The sequence below is a fragment of the Biomphalaria glabrata genome, chromosome 18 (assembly GCF_947242115.1).
Source record: "Biomphalaria glabrata chromosome 18, xgBioGlab47.1, whole genome shotgun sequence".
Taxonomy (NCBI): Eukaryota; Metazoa; Mollusca; class Gastropoda; family Planorbidae; genus Biomphalaria; species Biomphalaria glabrata.
In genome coordinates, this window is record NC_074728.1 from 10688923 (window position 1) to 10709798 (window position 20876).

The 20876-nt window shown below is 35.1% G+C and overlaps 2 protein-coding genes across 2 annotated transcripts; both read left to right on the forward strand.

Annotated features, from left to right (window-relative positions):
• The first annotated feature begins 1651 nt into the window (after positions 1-1651).
• LOC129924072 (uncharacterized) lies at positions 1652-9516 on the forward strand. The gene is made up of 5 exons (XM_056017850.1): positions 1652-1901; positions 2460-2557; positions 4326-4502; positions 8345-8509; positions 9214-9516. The coding sequence occupies exons 2-5, from the start codon at positions 2497-2499 to the stop codon at positions 9426-9428; spliced, it is 618 nt and encodes a 205-aa protein (XP_055873825.1). The 5' UTR covers positions 1652-1901; positions 2460-2496; the 3' UTR covers positions 9429-9516.
• Positions 9517-16053: 6537 nt separating this feature from the next.
• On the forward strand, positions 16054-20087 carry LOC129924018 (uncharacterized). The gene is made up of 4 exons (XM_056017615.1): positions 16054-16193; positions 17781-17957; positions 19406-19570; positions 19870-20087. Exons 1-4 carry the CDS (start codon positions 16127-16129, stop codon positions 20085-20087), a joined length of 627 nt encoding a protein of 208 aa, XP_055873590.1. The 5' UTR covers positions 16054-16126.
• Positions 20088-20876: the final 789 nt, after the last annotated feature.

A 20876-nucleotide genomic window follows, 5' to 3' on the forward strand; every position in this document is an offset into this window, starting at 1 on the left:
TTATTCATGCTCTTAACCAGTTGTTCTTCTTTTCTGAATGGAACGTAAGGGCGTTGGGGTGGGGTAATCTATCATTATTTACATGGTAAGAGCAAAGTAATCTCTTTTACAAAAAGCCATCAGCTTCATAAAAGAAGGAATTTTCTTTGCAAAAGAAAAACAAAATTCACGTTTTAAACTAAATTTAACAATAATTTATAACTTATATCAATAATAACAAAATTAGTCAACTATAAAAGAGATTTAAAAACAGTCACCAAGTCGCCCCCTTAGATGTTTTAAAAGACACTGTTAATTATGGTTCCTCTTCTGTGTCTATTTAGTCATATAAACGTTTGCATGAGGGTGCGACAATGATGGCTCGAATGTACGAAATACTAGGGTTTCTGTCATTAATTCCATTTAAAATGAAACAAGATTCAATTGCCAGTGTTTCTGTTATTTAAAAGTAATAAAAACACTGGACAGGGAGAAATTGTTTTCATCAGTTTATTATCTGTATGTCAACATTTTGGAAAATCATACAATATCGGGTTGGTTATATACACACATGCAACAAAAAATGACCTCATGCATTGGGTGTAGGTCTGTACATATTTGCTGTAAAAAAAGTGTGAAAGTTGTTTTTTTTTGTTTGTTTTTTTATAGAAATAGGATTGTGGTTTTTCGGTAAAAACGCTTTTCTATACCTGCGTTGCGGACCCTTGCGGGGGAGGAGCCATAGGTGACTTTCTCTGAGTTTGCTTAAAAACACAAATTGTCATTTTTATCGTATTTTTATGTACTACAATTTGAACATAATCAATAAAATTATCAACAGACTAAATGTACTTAAAATGTACTTAAAATGTACTTAAAATGTACTTAAAATGTACTTAAAATGTACTTAAAATGTACTTAAAATGTACTTAAAATGAAATCAAATGTCTGGACTCGTTCTATACTATGCAGCATCAAGTATCTCTTGAATGTTTGATGATCCATGCATGATCTGCTTAAACTTTAATGTAGTCTTATGTATTCAAACAGCCAAACTTGTTCCTTAACATTCAGAGTATTTAGCGTAACACATTGCTTATTTTTTTAAAGAGATTAATTCACCAGGTGGCCTACTTGTTAATTATCCCAGTAGTTTGTGGAACACCTACCCAGTCCTCGCGAAACACTCTTTTAGGGTAGCTTGGCTCACTCTTGGTCCCCACTCGGTACCCAACTCTCACCAGTGGCTCCCAGAAGCTGTAGCATGCGCAGCGGCCACACCCCGAAAACGGCTTTGACTGGCCGGTTAAACCAGGTAGAGGGTATCTGACGTGTCCATGGCACTCATTACACTGAGGTTCTGTCAAACCTAGCATGTGAAGTCTGGACTTGGCGGCCTGTGCATTACGTCACAAAACTAGACCAATTGGACAGAAAGGCAAATACCAGCACACGCTTTGGAGCACTCAAGAGCAGCAGGACAAGACACACAGAAAGTCTCTAGTCATCCACTGCACCCAAACTTGTCCCCGGGCGTCTTGACCAAATCTTGCTTCCGGAAAAGGATGGGCTTTAGGGCGAGAGAGTGAGGTCGACGTGTTGCGCGAATCCTCCTCACTTTAATCCAAATTCCAGCGCGTCACACACTTGTCATCCACTCGGGAAACACTAAGGTTCCGCGAAACACAGTTTGGAAAACTGTTTTAAAGTAAAGTGATCGAATTCAGCCAGGACGAATTACTACTTAGTTGGCATAGCTCAGCATACCACGGCTGCTTTGACTTGTAAAAGTGTTGTAATCATGTTGTTTTTTTTCTCTCTATTGATGGCAGTGTCAATGTGATTAAAAAAAACGCTTTTCTTTCCCTAGGTTGCTGACCCTTGCGGCGGGAGTAGCAATAGGGGGCTTCCTCTGAGTTTGCGTAAGAACACAAACTGCCTTTTTATATTGTTGTTGTTTTTTTCATACTTCAATTTGAAAATAATCAATAAATTTATCAACAGACAAAATGTTCTTGAAATGAAAATATCAAAGGGCTAGTCTTTCATTTTTTTTTTCGATGCAGCGTCAAGTATCTCATGAATGTTTGATGAACAAGCTTTCTCTGCTTAAAACTTTAATGTAGTGTTGTATATTCAAGCAGTGTTTCCCAAATTTTTTCCTTAACGGAACACTTCGCACATTCTGAGTATTTAGAGAAACTCGTTGCTTATTTTTTTAGAGAGATTAATTCACCTGGTGGCCGAGTAGAGCCTAGTTCATTATCCCAGTGGTACGTGGAACACCTAGTCAGGCCTCGCGTAACTCTAGGGTTCTGTGAAACACAGTTTGGGAAACACTGTTTGAATTAAAGTAACTCTAGGTTATGATATAATTCTGATAGAATAAATGACTAGTTCTTTGGCATAGCTCAACATACAACGCTGGTTTGACTTATAAAAGTGTTGTTATGATTTTGTTTTCTCTCTATTGATGACAGTGTCAATGTGATAGAAAAACGAACAACACTCTGCACTATGTCAAGCTTCAAATGGCTGAATATTCTCATTGTGTTTTTCTTTCGCATTCTTGATAGCAGTAAGTGTGTGCTATAATTGTTTTCATTAGTTCTGTTGATGTCATTTTAATTCTGCTTAGCATTGTAAAGTATGGTCAACATCAACATCTTTTATAGTCGGCATAACTTACATGTTCTTGAACTTTCTATAAAAGTCGGTAACACACTATTATTGCATGTTCGTTTGTTTCAATTTTAATATAGGTCTATGTCGAAAACAATGAAATATAATGAAACAAACAACGGAAACAAAATACAGCAGACTTCAGGAGCTACAATAACAAATGTTCTTCAGTCTCATTTTCCCATTGGCTTTCAGATTTCATTTCTTATCTTATCTTCTTATCTTATATAATACAGACGTAAATTTAAAAAAAAATAAAAAAAATTACGTCCTACACGTCATGTATTTAGTCATGCATATAAACCAATGACCTAAATTCTGCCAAGTCACCGGTCTTCCTATCTAGCTCAGGCAACCCATTCCATGCTCTAATAGCACTAGGAAAGAAGTAGCATTGGTACAAATTTATCCTAGCTTATGGAACGAGGAATGTGCCTTTATCTTTGTGTCTTTTTGAGTATTATATTAGGTTTTGTTTTTGTTTTTCAAGGATAAGTACTGTGTTTTATATATATTTGCTGTTTTACTTTTGAGTCTTCTACCATGAAGGCTTTTTAAATTTAGTGATTTTACTAAAGGTGTTACTCTAGTCAAATGTGAATATTCGTTTGTTATGAATATCTATCTATGAACTCAACTGTGATGGTCAACAGCTATTATGTTTCAAAGGATTATGTTGACATATTGTTTTTTCAAACTAAACAAAGAAATTACAAAACAAGGATTTGAATATTTTTTGTTTTTTTTTCTGTTTTTTTTTTCTTGAGGAATAAGAGTTTGACCCTTTACAAAACAATTCGATCAATTAGATATTCATTTTGAGTCATCAGTTAGCCCAGGTTCACATCTAACTTCACATTCACTTTTACCTATCCTTTGGTCTGCTGGACCGCTGGGGCACCACACAAGATCTGTCAACCTTCTCCATTCTTCTCTGTCATTTGTCTTTGATCGAATTTCATTCTGATAATATTGAAACCTGCCTTTTTACCTGCATGGGTGGACCACTTCAGGACCGATTTTCAATTTGTGATTGTCTTTGTAACCTTGTTTTCTTTGGTTATGGGTTCTATAGTGCTATCACTGTAGTGCAGTTCACGCAATAATATGAAACATTACTTATTAATTGTTGTTTTAAATTTATCTAACTTATATGCATACTAAATAGATTTGTTCTCTTTAAAAAATATTAAACTTTTTTTTGTGTATAAATGTAGTACTTTGTAGAACAGAACTTACACAACTTAACAATACAAAAAAAACAAAACATTTTTGACAAAAAATCTACAACCGGTTGCATAAATATGTTAAAAATATGGTACATAGCAGTCTCCCATAAAAGAGCCTGAAGTGTTTGTTACTATTAATAGTGAATAGTTGTAAAAGTTGTGTATTTTTATGAAAAAAAAACAACTGATTGCATATGTCATTTAAAAAATTTGATTTTTCGCTTTCAGAAAAGAAAAAGTACCCGTTATTTCAGAACTTTGAATGGTCTAAAATATTGTGATGTCGGATTTTCACTATCTTTTCTAGTTTACAAGAATGCAAGCCATCGTTACAGCAAATCACAACAAGTTGTTTTATTCATGACATAGCCAAGCCTGTAAAGACAAAAGTTTATGGATGTCTAATTGAAAGCGCTATTTTAATTTTAATTGTAGACTTGGCTACTACGATGACGTCAGTACATATTCAGAAATCGGAGCGAAATGACTTGGTGATACTGAATTCAACACTGATCTATGCCTCTAGTAATTTGGACTGCTCCAGGAAGTGTCTGCTGTCTTCATCATGTTATTGTTATTATTTTAACATTCAGGAAAAAACATGTGACATTGGTAAGTAGCTCTATCTTAAGCTTTTAAAATTTTAATCTTTCAAAATGAATTTTTATCAAACATAAGTTATTTCTCAATAACAAGTTGTTGTTATATATATTCATTCTATAAAAGTTCGGCTTAAACATTAGTCAAAGCAAGACTAAGATACAAGTCCAGAAAACAAATAGTGCACCTCAAGAAAACATTAAAGGCCAACCACTAGAAATTGTGGATCACTTTTGCTATTTCAGCTCCATCATATCCAACAGGATAAAGACATTAACAACAGGATAGCCAAAGCAATGGCCACCATGTCACGGTTGCAGAAAAGAATGTGGGACAACCTATTGCTGACAAACAATACTAAAGCCCTAGTCTACCGGACCTGTGTGTTAGCACCTTGCTATACGAAAGTGAAACATGGTCAACCTACTCATGGCAGAAAAAATACTGAATGTCTTCCACCTTAGGTGCCTAAGACGGATCCTTAAAATAAGGTGGCAAGATAGCATAACCAATGAGGAAGTGCTACGAAGAGCAGGATGCCAGGACATCCGCTCTTTTATCAGCAGCAGACGCTGGCTTGGCCACGTTCGTAGAATGCCAGTAGGTCGATTTCCACTCGACATTCTGTACGGCGATCTAATAGAAGGCAGGAGAGACGCTGGTTTTCCACGTATGTAAACGCGACATAAAGTTCTTCAAAATCGACACTGGCAACTGGGAAAAAGTAGCACTGGAAAAAACCCACATGGAGAGAGAGCATAAAGGAAGAGTCTCGGATTGCAGATGCCATACACAACAGATGCAGAAAGAAGGTTGAAAATGCAATGGCGCCTGGTGATCATATATGCCCAACCTGCGATCGCAGCTGTGTATCAAGGATTGGCCTCTTTAGTCACACAAGAAGTTGCAACGGGAAAAGATGTCTCTCGAGACGTAAAATGCCACAGATATTCATTAAGTGAAGTTCTTTTTTAGACCTAGTAATCTATGGTGCAGATGATGTAAAGGTCATCCGTTTCTATGACCCATTGTTAAAGAGGATGTCATGAGGCCAGCACAACGACCAACCAGCTTTACTCTTCCCAGTCTTCACCAAGATTCCAACACAGGACCCCGGTATGGAAGACAAGCGCTTTATCACTCAGCCTCCTATATTTTCATTTTGAGCACCCTGTTATTTCTTTCAATAATAATTATTAACCTTATCCATACATTCAAAATTAAAATTAAAATGTGCTAAATGTAATAAAGAGAAAATAAAAAAATAATAATTAAGATTCATTCTATTTCAAAATTATAAAAAATTGGCAACAGAAACAAAAAATATTATTGACTAATTTCACATTTTAATTTAATTTCCGGTAGTGAGCAAGAATAACTTGTTTTACACAAAATAATACTTTTTCCCCTCGTAAAAAGATTAATATCTCCTTTTCCATTTGTCATACAATGATGTGCGGTTGGAAATATTTTTCAAGCCTTTTCAACAATTAAGCAATATAAGCTTTATTACTGTACTTAGAGTGTGACCACACAAAACTAATAGCGTCTATTCCCCTTATGGGGGCCGCTTAAAACAAGGCGTCTGATTTGGCTTCATATTTTTCTAAACCATCAAGATCTACTGTTCATAATTTATAATTAAGAGAAAGAAAAAAAGTCGATTATGCTAATGTCTTAAGAATTTAACCTTTCTCGAACGGGGGTGGGGTGTACATTGTCGACATTTGGGTAACGGGCAGCAGGGCTGGCCTTAGGTAAAAGGAGGCCATAGGCGAAGTAAATATGATGGCCCTAAATGAAACAAAAATAAAAAAAAAAACTAAACACCAAAATAATGAAGCGTGGTCGAGAGGCCAAGTGCGCTTAAACTTGGCTTGGCTTGGCTACCTAGAAGGGGGCTCGAGGTTTGACACCCGACTCGGGCAGAGTTGTGTTTACTGAGGGCCTAAAGGCAGCACGGAAAACCAACTCCTATATACCCCCTCCCCCCCCCCCCCCCCACCGGTCCACAAATGAGATTGGAAAGTAGCGCTATATAAAAGCTATAATAATAAAATTATACAGTTTGTTCAACACCAACCTCTGTTGAAACATAAGCCAATAATTAACTGAAATTCATACAGAGCGATTTCCGTAGCACGTGACCAGACCAGGGTTCCTTAAGCTTCTTAATTAAACATATTCGTGCAAATGTCATAAAGTTCCAACAAACCCTACAAGAACAAAGTTTGGACATTTTTACCAAAAGGAAGCAACTAGCGTCTTCTAGTCTAACAAGTGTAGACAAGTAGAGACATTGAGCTAGACTAGTTGGCATGGAGACATAAAGCTCCGCTGTGTTTAGGAATCGATCCAATTTTTGCAATAAAAAAATATACATGTATTTTTAGTTTTCTACGAGGCCAGGGCCCCGACCAATTGGAGGTCCTTGTAAGGAAATTTAGGTACAGTTCTTACTATAGACAAATGGCTCGATGTACTAAGGGTATGATTCCATGAGGGGTGTAATTTAATGCCCCAACTGTAGATCTTTACAAGCGTATAAGTATTGTAAAGTGCACTCAACAAAGGAGTATAACATTTGTATTTATTTACAGCAAACAATGTGTTACACATATAATATGGAATACATTACCATCAATACTAAATGTACTAAATGTGCCCAAATTAAATATTACAGGGCGCCAAGACTAGATGCAATAATAAATTACATGAGGGTATCATGACACAAATTAGCATTACCCCAAATATTCAGTACACACAATGCAGAAATAATATCTCCTTAATCTAGGTAATGCAACTGTCAATATTCACCAACACCCTACTCAGACCAGGTCAGCTCTCCAACTGACTAAACTGACCACAGGAAACCTTATTGTCCCCCCTTTAAAAAGCCCGTGCTTAAACAGTTCACCACTCACAACTAATAAAATAAACAAACACACACACACAATGTCACATCTTTCACACGCCTGCTCTTGACAGTCCTAAGCGGCGGCCTTTTTGCCTATGCCTAGGGCCGGCAATGCAAACAGTGCCACCTTAACTTATTTTCACGTCCGCTGGAACCGATGCACTTCTGTTAATTGCTTTTTAGAAAATTGAACAGAAACATCGAGGAGTCAGATATGTCGCAAGGACCGTAGACTTCCGTAGTTTGTACTATCCTGATATATTCATTTGTTAATTTTTTTGTCTTTAGCGGGCCCCAATTGGGACATTTTTTGTGTGGTATATCCGTCCTTTTAGGTTAGATTTAAAAACTAAAAATAGATATGAAAAATCCGATATAATGATATTTTACATCTTTCAAAGTTTGGATATAACGGCTACTTCTTTTCTTGTTGAAAGCCAAAATTTAATTTTCAATATTTATTAACCACAGGAGACGGATTAATAAGGGGAAAAAATAGGGGGGGGGGGCCTAATGTTCAGTATTTTTATAACACATGTAAGCAGAATGTTTTTGTTTTTTTTTTATAAATCAAAAGTCATACAAATTTGCATGTATTTATTGAGTAATTATAAATGTTTTTCTTTCTGTCATACAGGCTACTTACATATTATATACAGTGTTTATTTTTTGTTTCAAAAAAGAAGGTTTGCATTAGTATGTATGTAATTTAAATATTTTTTAATAAATGATGCTTTGACTTTCTAAACTTATCATCCAATACATCTATATGTTACAACACCTCGCAAGTAGTGTAAATTAAAACAACTTCTTCAATGGACAAGCGTTACATTTAATAATAAACTTTTCTATAAGAAATAGGCTTATTGTTTCATGACGCAACTGTTTTAAGAGAACAATAAAAAAGATACATTCACAAAGCATTTCACTTTTTCAGGCAAGTGTAGCATTGACCATGTGAATGTAGTCCCAAAGAAAGATATTTACATTCCTTGTGAGTTCAACAAAGGTTTTCAATTCGTCACAATTGGAGGTTCAAGAGAATGTCTTTCAGTGTCCACAAAGAAATATGATTACATCAGGGCCAGGGATGACTGTAGAAGTAAGTAAATCTAATTACATATTGGCCGTCATATGATACAGGACTGTAGATTTGTTCTAATTTAATTACCTAATAACCAAATATATCTAGACATATGTAAATCTGAATAAATGAAGGCCAGGGATAAGAAAAGGTCAGAGACGATTATCGATGTAAGTATTCTGGTGTGAAGATTACATAATGGCTTTTGATGACTGCTGTAAAGATACAGAGGATTCAGCCCTCGTCCACTCAGCGTGGCGCCTACGTGGAAGATAATCTCATTTTATAGTGGAGAAATAGGTTGATTGGTATGTACATTGGAATCTCATTTTATAGTGGAGAAATGGATTGATTGGTATGTACATTGGAATCTCATTTTATAGTGGAGAAATAGGTTGATTGGTATGTACATTGGAATCTCATTTTATAGTGGAGAAATGGATTGATTGGTATGTACATTGGAATCTCATTTTATAGTGGAGAAATGGATTGATTGGTATGTACATTGGACTGCTGGAAGGACTGGAACAATCATTAAATTACGTATCCATGGTTACATAATGTTAAGAGATGACTGGAAATATTTGTGAAAACCAATTCCTAAATACAAGACAAAGAATGCTTAAATTGTTTTTTTATTTCTAAAATTTTTATAAACTAAAAATAATATCGGTAAATACTGCTATATTTTGCTCTTGACAAATAATTCTGTTCTTGTCTAGGTAAATCATCCCATCTTTACACTATACATAACATAACCAAACTCACCTGGTTGCAACGTACATTTGGTAACACCTACGTCTGGGTGGGACTCAATGATATCGATGTGGAGAACACTTTTAGATGGGAAGACGACAACTCTGTGATTAGTGGTTCCCTCAAGGGTTCAACATTCGCTCCAGGCAAGTTGACTTGTTACAAAACTTATAGCAATTAACTCTTGTCTGTCTGCTGACTTGTTACAAAACTTATAGCAATTAACTCTTGTCTGTCTGCTGACTTGTTACAAAACTTATAGCAACTAACTCTTGTCTGTCTGCTGACTTGTTACAAAACTTATAGCAATTAACTCTTTTCTGTCTGCACCAACTGGAACACGCTATTTTCCGCATACCCGTTCTCGTATCAAAATGAAATGTATCGTATCTAAATCAATAAAAAAATTTAAAATTAGTCAATCAGTTACTGATAATTAATTTTTTTTTACACCACCAGGGGTAATTAATTCTTTAATGTTAATAGCTATGGCTAAATTATGCCTAAATATGTTGGGTTTTGTTCCCACTGATAAACATTATTCCTCCCTCTGTCATTCTCGGATCAATTGGAAACTCTACACAATAGTTTTTTGTACTTAACAAAATAAGAATCGATTAAAAAATTGACAAATTAGTTACTTAATTATTAATTGATACTCACAAGGGTAATAAATCCTTTAGTATTAAGACATATGGCTAAATATGTGGAAATTTTGTCCCTTTAGTACAAACTATTTCTCCCTCTTCGTTCGCTGTTGAAGTTGAAACTTTTGCACAATTATTTATTGCTCCTAACGAAATATGAATCAATTTTTAAAAAAATCAATCAACAAATTAATTATTTAGCTCGATATTGATTAAGGGAAATAAATCGTATTGTATTATATGTATGGCTTTAAAGCTACAGTAGTTTCCATAATATAAGCTTCTTTTTTTAAATATTTTTTCGCTTTATTGCATAAATCAGTGGTAGCCAGGACGGCGGAGAATGGAAGCGAAATGGGTTCGATCCTCGGCACCATTAAGACTTAAGTTCAGAACTAATCAATAGGGATGTCTAGCAGCTGCCCAAGCAGAAATACTCGTTCATAACGTTGTTTTATAAGAATACACATTAAGATGTGATCTAACGTCTTATGGATTTTGATACGTAAAGGCCTTGGGCAAGATTTTGTGTGTGGAGATCCCCTACCCTACCACTACCTTCTTCAGCTGCAGTTTGAATGAACTCAATTTTAAATGTTATTTTTGTGGGGAAAAAAAAGGGTACTTGGGAACTTTAAAAGTTATATATTAATGTGAGATCCTGTGCGGCTCCTCAGTCTCACACTGTCGTAAGTCCGGCCCTGGATGCAGGAATATCATGTGATAGAGTTTGTTTATTATCAACCTTGATCTGTATGATGAATTGATGACATCCGAACATTGAGAACAACAGCAGGGCCAGGACTTTAGCAAGGAAGGATTTTAGTCTGTCAGGCGAGACCAATCGTTAGAGAGGGCCTCAACACTGGCCTGCAATGTCGCAGGGGAGACCAATGGCTCGTTTCCACGTCAAACAAATGTGACCTGGCAACGAGCTATCTGTCTAAACTGCGCTCAGGTTGCGACGTTGCGGGTCAATGTTTACTCCTACTATGACGATTGTTCTGGTGTTAAACGAGGTTTGAGGTTGATGCTAGGTTAATACTAAAATTGGTCTATAGCAGGGCCGGTCTTAGGCTACTGCAACCTATGCGGTCGCAGTGGGCCTTGCGCTAATTCAGGGTGTAATTATTAAATTGCAAAATATATACGAAAAACTCCTGGAAATCTCCTGAATTTATTAAAATCTCCTGAAAACTCTTTAAAATCTCCAGAAAAATAGACAAAATTGTCATTTCTGGGTGTCATTAATTGCGGAAAACGCCAATCCTACGCGTGATAAAAGGAAAAAAGGCATTGTCAGTTTTCATGTAATAATCGGGTGAATTTATATTTTAATCGGAAGTTCCAATACTTTATTTACTTTTATAGTCACTAGCATATAAATATGCCATTGGTTACAAGGTTCGTAAAGTACAGATCGCAATTTTTAACTTAGTAAAGTCGAATTTTTTTTCTTAAAATCTTATTATCCTTATTCCCATACAGACTAGGCCCCGCGCAATTAGTTTCGCATAGGGCCCCGCAATTGCTAGGACCGGCCCTGGTCTACAGAAACAAAGCAGCACAGATATCTATACTACCAGCAGCAGTTTGATGATGATTTAGTCGAAGTATATATATATATAATATTTATATTTATATATATGTATATATATATAAATATAAAATTTATATTTATATATATGTATATATATATATAAATATAAAATTTATATTTATATATATGTATATATATATATATATATATATACATTATGTATCCTAATATCACATTTTCACAACATGTTACCATATTTATCTATGCAATTAATGAAACTTTACAGGTGAACCAAACGACGGAAGAGACGCCAACTGCATAATCTACTATAATTATTACCAGCTACTCTATGACATTTTTTGCACCTATAATTCAACGTATGTTTGTGAAAAGCCTCTGTTTAACTTCCAATGATAGTGGCTGTTGAAATGTCTCAGTTGGCGATCACAAGATACAGAAACTGTATAGGAAAAGTAAAATCAATAAATCAATACTTTATAATTAATTTGGAGTTGTTGTTTTTTATTTATGTCAATCACATATAAGTGAAATACAAATCACGAACAATTAGTTTAACGGAAAAAAACCTGAATCGATGCGATAACCAACGAAACATGTTTTATTGCGGTAAGAGACTGAAAGTTTTGAAAACAAGAAAATAACATAATGTGGTATGACTCTAATGTGTCTATATATCTGAACTATTTGTTAGAATCATAATTTATGTATATGTTGTCAGATGAATACTTTATAGTTGTATTTATTCAAATGTAGAATAATGCAAATTCACCTTAAAATATCTTATATCGATTTAAAAAATTATTGCTTATTTAAAAGGCACGTATCCGGGACCAGTGGCGCACAAGGAGGGTTCAAGAGGTGCTGTCCGCACTGGGTGACACCATTTTGTGGTGACACTCAAGTTGGAAAAATTATATCTTAGCAAAAGCAGAGACATCTTAAAAGATAATAATAATAAAACCTCTAGATATATGCCCAAATATACCTAGACACGTCTAGATGTTAGCTTAAGTTTAAATAACACAGCACAACGTTTTACCATTTGTGTCTTAAAGGTAGAGCAAAGGAACCATTTTAGGTGATATTAAGTCTGTTTCATATTCATATTTTAATTAAATATCCTTGCAAAATTTGCAATAACAATGGAATAAATGACATAAACAGTGGGAATTTAATACTAGAATTGACAATCATGTTATATTTGAGTAACAATCAATAAATGTGGTAATCATCTCACTGTATTGGGTCAACCAAAAGAACTAACTAGCAACAGTATTTATTATTCAAGAAGATTTTAAGAGTTTTATCAGTAACGACGTGTTGATCTGTTCGCTTTTAAGTGAAAAAAAAAGTCAAATAATTTTTTTAAATGTATTACTTTCAACGATCAAAACAAGACTATGGCTTAAATATTTGTGGTCCATTGTTCAATTTGATGCGGTTTTATTTGATATCATAAATTCACTTTGTAATTTTGTTTTATATAGTGCAACTTTTATGTTTTTAAATTTCTCAGGGCTCAATTGACTACATATAACATCATACCGAATCGATACAAGATAATTATAAATATAGATCTAAATGTTCATTATTTAATTAAAAAATTGTTTTGAAATTGGTAAAAAAAAATCTAGATCTTAGGTTAATTTAATTGACCTACTGTGTAACTAGACATGTCATGTCACCTAATACAGACTTATAACAAAAATAAATGCATAGATAAAAGAAAAATAAAACAAAAGACAATTTCAATGTGTATTCTACAAACTTAGTTGATAAATGAAATTATTTTTTACCCCTATTGTGACCTTAGATACTATTTAGCATATTTGTTTTAGGTGTTTTGTCTAGGTAATGCTTGCAGACTACGACATCAAACAGATAGGTTAAGTACAACTTCATTCGACAGAAATGTGAGCTATAAAAACATCGTACAGATAAAATTAATTAAACAAAATTGGACATATTAGTTGACTATAATAACATTAAATACATAACTTAACAGTAACAACATCATTGGAAAGATAAGTTAATTCTAACAACATCTGACAGATCTGTTAACTATAACAATATTGAATTGAGAAGATAACTCAAACTACATCAGACATAACTTTGCTAAAAATATTGTCATAATAAAAACAATTTTTCAACATTTAGATTGAAAATCTATTTAGGGGAAAACAAAAATGAATATATATAAAATATTAAAGCAGCTCTATCTGTCCGGTGACGATGCCAATATGAGCACGATTTCTATTGTCAAAAGGATTATCAATATCTGCATACACCCCAAACAAGAAAGTCTCCAGTTCATCTCCTTCAACCCGACGCTGCCGACATCATGGTCTCCAAGTCTCCTCGGACCAGCCTACCTTCAGTACTCTGTCTCTTAGCTCCTTCTCCAACTGTAAGTTGCTCAGCTCTTCTAGTCTCTTCAGCGATGTCATTCTTTCCTTTCGTTGAGCCGCCAAAATTCCACTTCTGACACCAATTGTAAAAAACACATAATAACAATATATGTCTTAAGTACTGCTTCTTCATTATCTCTAGACTTCGTTATCTTCTTTAATGTCAACATTTCTTCTCAGTCTAGTCTCTAACATTGCAATAATACTGCACTACTGGGATGGCGATGTGCATGGCAAGGTTATAACAATACTTTTTTTTTATATAGTTTCTTCTTACATACAATTTAAAAAAATTAATGTAATAATGCTCTAAAATGATGTCTTAAATTTTGAATTTAAACAAAATCTGCAGATAAAGCAAATTCTACATATTCTATTTGTAGACTTTTTAATTGCCATTTCAACTTTTAGTTTGTTCTTATAAATGTTCATATGCTGTGAAAAAAATCCGTGTGACCCACTGAGTCTTATCAGACACGGTAAAACCCATCAGAGGACAATAAAAGAGAAAAACCTTATCAGGGAGGACAGAAAATAAAAACAAGAAAAAGTGATCCTTAAAATCTAGACTGTTAAAGTATGTAATGAAAAAAAATCAGTAAGTCCTAGGCTGTAAAATTAATTATTAAGTTTGTAAGCACTTTTTTTTCAAAAAAAATGAATTGCACTGAAGCCTTGTTGAACATGATCAATGAACTCTCGATCATTACAACTAAACGTGTTTTCAGCTTTATCAATATCTAGTCAAGTGATTGTTTTTTTATTTGTTTTACATGTTTCGGATGTTCCTTCAGAGTTAAAGATAGTTTACTTCCTAGTCCAAACCTCCCGCAGGACGACGGGGGATGGGAGCGGGCAGGATTTGAACCCTCGACCATCGATAAATCCAGCGCGCAAACCTCACGACCAGGCAGCCATTCCTTCTTAGTAGTCGTCTGTGCCTTGATGACATGATAGATCCATTTTCTTTTTCTTTTCATACAACACAATATTAAACATAAAATTAAATTGTGCACTTGGATAGGCGTAATCTTCTATATATAAGCGACAATACCACTGACTGACTGCTTCATGGATCACTAAATCTCTTAAACTGTCGTACAGATCCGCTGGAAATTTCGTGCACAGGTTCCGTTTACGTTCTACATGCTCACTAAGAACGGCCATTTGACAGAATCGCAATCTATGGTCCTCTATTTGCAATTAAAGGCAAGCTTTCTATCAAACCTTTTGTTGCTGTTGTTTTTTTATGTATTTCCTCAAAAGGCCGCTTTTTGCATATAATGTAAAGTTCCAATTTCTGACCTTGGACAGATGATGTCAATGTTATCTGTTTCAGTGGCCTACGGTTAACGAGGGTGTCATGTGGCAAGCACAACGACCAACCGCCTTTACTTCACCCCAATTAATGTCCGGTAACCATTATAGCTCGATGGACTCTGAGGCGCCCAAAGATCCCGAAAGTAAAAATATCCTAATCCAATCCTGGGTTATGTGATGTCGACTCAATCTACGGCAAGATAACAGCAGCTATGCTGGTTGCGGACAAGAGGTTTGACCTGGCTTCTAAAACTATTGTTAAAAATGTCAAAACGCTTTTCTCATCCTACATTGTGAGCCCTTGCAATATGGGGCTTCCTATGAGTTTGCATAAAAACACAAACTGTCATTGTAATTGTGTTGTTTCTTTTTTTTTTTTTTTTTTGTCTTTTTTTTTTTTTGTACTACAATTTGAAAATAATCAATAAAATTAAAAACAGGCAAAATGTACTTGAAATGAAATTATCAAAGGGCTGACCTCTCTTTTCTCACTATGCAGCGTCAAGTATCTCATGAATGTTTGATAAACAAGCTTTCTCTGCTTAAACTTTAATGTAGTGTTGTATATTAAATTAGTATCAGAGTTTCACAAATTTTTTCCTTAACGGAACATTCTGAGTATTTAGAGAAACTTGTTGCTTATTTATTTTAGAGAGATTAATTCACCTGGTGGCCTAGTAGAGTCTAGTTCATTATCCCAGTGGTACGTGGTACGATTCAGGCCTCGCGTAACTCTAGGGTTCTGTGAAACACAGTTTGGGAAACACTGTTTTAATTAAAGTAACTCTAGGTTATGATATAATTCTGATAGAATAAATGACTAGTTCGTTGGTATAGCTCAACATACCACGCTGGTTTAACTTATAAAAGTGTTGTTATGATTTTGTTTTCTCTCTATTGATGACAGTGTCAATGTGATAGAAAAACGGCAACACTCTGCACTATGTCTAGCTTCAACTGGCTGAATATTCACATTGTGTTATTCTTTCACATTCTTGATAGCAGTAACTGTGAGTAATAATTGTTTTCCAATACCACTTTACATGGTACCTGAAACCATGGGTGGCTGGGTGGACAGCTGATCTCTAATTCGGCTCTAAAGATTTTCCTAGATTTAACATTTAATGTATATCGCAGTGAAAATAATTACTATAAAAATAATCACACGGGGACACTTTAATTTGACCGTTATAATTTTTGGTCAACATAGCGCACTCAGCCTTATTACCTTAATTATGTTTTACATAACTTCTATATTCTATATTTAGAAGTAGGTGTAGACTAGATCTTTAGGAATCTAAATCAGAATTTTTAGGTCTAGTGTTAGATCTAGATGTTCACATAATGAACAGACGAATAGATAATCGCATCACCTCTTTTGTTTGTCGAATCAGAAAATGTGTAATTAGTAGCAGATGACGATGTCACGGACTCGATACCTGAATTTAATCATATTATTTTGTAAATTATATATTTTATTTTTTAATTACATATGATTCCTTTGCAGATAAGATTGTTTTTTAAATAAATATAATCTAAATGTTATTTTCCTGTTTTAATTCTGGTTAGCATTGTTAAGTGTAAGGTCAACATTAAAATCTATTGTAGCCTGATTCACTAGCGGTAGCGTGCTCATTAACTTTCTATAAAAGTCGGAAACGAATTTTTACTGCATGGTCGTTGGGTGCTAGGCAGCTAGTTCAAGAAGTTCAATGGACTTGAATATAATGCATATTGCGGAATTCTAAGAGATCTTCGGCGTCATTGTCAAAACATAGGCGGCGTTTCTTAAGGGACTCCTGCAAGGTTAGCTTCTTGAACTATATACGACATTGGCAGGGGTATTCAAACCGTGCTTTCGGAGTGTGCGACAAATCGGAAATAGAAGTGTTAAATATGGACATTAACTTGGACCTCTTCGAGACAGAGCGCTTTGTTCAATCAGGCTTGGACCTCTTCCAGACAGAGCGCTTTGTTCAATCAGGCTTGGACCTCTTCCAGACAGAGCGCTTTGTTCAATCAGGCTTGGACCTCTTCCAGACAGAGCGCTTCGTTCAATGAGGTTTAGAGGCCTTGAGATGTAAGAGTTTCGGTTTAACGCTTTTGACAGTGAGGTGTATGAGTCTCATTTTTAAACAAAACTGAACGTTGGCTTCATATACGATACGATGTAGAAACAAGGTTAAACTTTAATTTAGAGACGAAAAACTATGAAATAAAAGGAATCAAACAACAGAAACAAAATACAGCTAACTACAGAAGCTACAATAACGAATTTCCTTCTGTCTCATGTCTTTCATATGTTCTTTAGCTTCAAATTTAAATTCTCTATCTATTAACTCAACTCTGATGGTTAACAGCTGATACGTTTCCTAGGTCAATGTTGTTGTGATTACAGAATATATCTTGCGTAACTTTCTAGCCATTAAAAAAATACTCACAAAATATACTTTACATTTTTAAATAAAAAAAAAAATACATGAGACTGTAAAGCATCGTTAACATAACACTCGATAAGTTTCGTTATAGCAAAAGCCTGTAAAGCCAAAAGGTTTATGGAAGTGTAATTGAAAGCGTTGTTTGAATTTCAATTTTAGACCTCGCCACTACGATGACGTCAGTACATATTCAAAAGTCGGAGCGAAACGACTTGGTGATACTGAATTCAACACTGCTCTATGCCACTAGCCACTTGGACTGCGCCAGGAAGTGTCTGCTGTCTTCATCATGTTATTGTTATTATTTTAACATTCAGGAAAAAACATGTGACATTGGTAAGTAGCTCTATCTTCAAAGTAAATAATTTAATAATATTATATACTACTAAAAATTGTGATAGTGTAGTTTTTATTGGGTATACTATTAAATACTATTAAACACTATCTATAATTAAATCAAGTGTACCAAGATTCCTGGTCGTGCTGTGTTCGCGCTGGACAGTCGTTCGGGCGTCTCGATATGATAGCCCGGCCGATATTAGAGGTTTTAAAATTGGGAGTAACGCAGCGGAAGTGAGGCAAATTCAACGACGATTAGGCAGGCTGCGTCGGCTGAGAATATACTTCTCAAGTTTTCGCTGATACTAAGGTTCCTTTCTCCAGCCACGGAGTTAAGACTGGGTTCAACTAGAACTGCAGGAACGGGATTTCTGGAAGTCGTTTTGTTAAGCCAGAAGGCTAACATGAATTCATATATAGTAACAGGGAGGGGTCAAGGATTCGGATCCAGGAGCAGACGAGAACCAGTCGGTGTCTCTAGCTGCAATCAGGCTGAAATAAAAACACCGAGCATAATATTTTCATTATATCAAAAGGTATTTAATAGCTGTCAATCAGAGAATCTCATAAGTTCAATAGACACTTACAAACAAGGCAGGACAATGAGATCAGATCAATACAAGGGGAATAATCATAATGCAAGCAGGGTTAACACAGAGAAAAACAATGCATAGTGGTTAGTGACAATGACGCCATTGTTTACATACGGCCGTTGTCCATAAACAATCGAATGAAACTTGAATGTAGAAGAGTGCACGTTCAAGAGGAGCAACTCTTGTCTAAGCAAGTTTCTAAGGGCGATGTCAGTGTGTTAGTAAGATCATCAAGGCGATCAGCAGAGATAAAAGAAATATAATAAGATATACATATATACACCAAGTTACGTTAATGATCGATTAAGCAATAACAAATAATAATGTCAACATAAGGTGGTCATAAGCTATAAATAAATATGTACACATGACATAATTATGTTTCTTACTAACGACTGATAGAAATAGACATGAACATATTATCTATAAATGTAATAAGTTAAATCCAAAATACGAAGGTCCAGCAATGCACATAATTCTTAGCACAATGTCTAAGTTGAATAGAATAATAAATAAAAGAGAATGAATGGAATCTGTAAATATACACCTCTAAATGTGCTAAATAAAATGGAGAAACTTGTGCTAATTGAAGAAGTTTGAGAAGTATAAGCCGCTTGGGTAGAAATAGGGCTTGACAAGTAAGGCATATGATAGATCATTTGTGCGTCAAGATATAAAATGTGACATCCGGTCAAGATTACCGCATCCCACTTATTTGCCATGAGGTCATAAGAACAGCTGGCCAGGTGGACGAGTTTTTCTTTTTAACTCGGGTGTCATAAAAAAAATCAGAAATAGCAGATATAGAACCAATAGAGCTTAATCATTAGACTTTATTCATTTGTTTTTCAGGCAAGTGTAGCATCGACCACGTGAATGTAGTCCCAAAGAAAGATATTTACATTCCTTGTGAGTTCAACAAAGGTTTTCAATTCATCACCATTGGAGGAGCTAGAGAATGTCTTTCAGTGTCTACAAAGAAAGCTGATTACATCAGGGCCAGGGATGACTGTAGAAGTAAATAAGTCTAAGTACTCCCCGTCCAGAGATGGCTGTAAAAATATAAAAATATATCTAAATAATGTTTAGAGATTTTTTGCATAGATATATAAAATTTCATTACATAATGTTCAGATATTGTTTCATAGATATAGTCTTCTGTATTTATATATACAATATTTTGCATACTTATCACAGATGACTGTGGGAACATATAAATTTGACTTAAAATGTTTCGATAACAACCTCCAATGTTTTTTTACTCAATCAGCTTTACGTTTTTGTTAAATAACGTGCTACATTGTTTGGCTATTTAGGTAAATCATCCCACCTTTACACCATACATAACTTGACTAAACTCACCTGGCTACAAAGTACATTTGGTAGTTCTTACCTCTGGGTGGGTCTCAACGACATTGATGTGGAAAACACTTTCAGATGGGAAGACGACAACTCTGCTTTAAGTGTTGATCTCAAGACTGCACTATTCGGTTCAGGCAAGTTACTAATGAAATTTTTTTGTTCTTCTTCATAGTACTGAAATACACTGAATCAGTTCGTAACCTTAAACACAAGGCTTTGTTTCAATAAAACCCGACTAATTTGCAACACACACAATTAAACAGTACCAGCCGAGTCTGGAACAACACAAGGCAATATGAATAGCAAGATGATTACAGATACTAGCAAGATTACAAAACATTACATAATTTCAGTTCATGATTACTCCATTTACCCTTCTTTCATTTTATCCTGGGTCGTAAATTATACCCATACGTAGTGAAGGATGGATTCGGAGGTACCTCAGACTTAGACCAACCGCCAAAGAAGGCCTGAACACTTACCTGCCACGTCACAATCTGTGGACAGTTTAGACCAATAGCTCGTCGCCACGTGGTACAGACCTGCGACGTGGCAACGAGCTATTGATCTAAACTGCCCATAGTTTGTGACGTAGCAGGTCAGTGTGCAGGCTTACCATAACCAATGGTCCCGGTTCACCTCGTAGGCTGTAATTGTATTAAGTGGAAATCTGAGATGGCTTCTGGCTATTTGTACCTCATCGGAGCAGGACTTTGTAAGTCATCGATAGCTTCTTGCCAATTTCTACTTCCCGTTGAAGGACACATTGAGTCACTGACAACTTCATGCAGATTGCAGCTCTCTGCACGGTTTAAAAATTAAACTTTACGTTTTTTGTTTAGTAATAAATTCACATGTGTACATTAAATATACAGCTTTCAACTCATGCACTGAACATATCTCGAACTCATACACACCTCTCTCTATACATCGATGTTTTCAAACTGAAATTTCAGGAAAG

Excerpts from the sequence above, each read along its gene's own strand:
- LOC129924072 (XM_056017850.1), top strand. The coding sequence starts at position 2,497 with ATGTCAAGCTTCAAATGGCTGAATATTCTCATTGTGTTTTTCTTTCGC. Across the intron at positions 4,503-8,344 it reads GGAAAAAACATGTGACATTG|GCAAGTGTAGCATTGACCAT; the intron begins GTAAGTAGCTCT and ends TCACTTTTTCAG. Across the intron at positions 8,510-9,213 it reads GGCCAGGGATGACTGTAGAA|GTAAATCATCCCATCTTTAC; the intron begins GTAAGTAAATCT and ends GTTCTTGTCTAG.
- LOC129924018 (XM_056017615.1), top strand. The coding sequence starts at position 16,127 with ATGTCTAGCTTCAACTGGCTGAATATTCACATTGTGTTATTCTTTCAC. Across the intron at positions 16,194-17,780 it reads CATTCTTGATAGCAGTAACT|ACCTCGCCACTACGATGACG; the intron begins GTGAGTAATAAT and ends TTTCAATTTTAG. Across the intron at positions 17,958-19,405 it reads GGAAAAAACATGTGACATTG|GCAAGTGTAGCATCGACCAC; the intron begins GTAAGTAGCTCT and ends TTTGTTTTTCAG.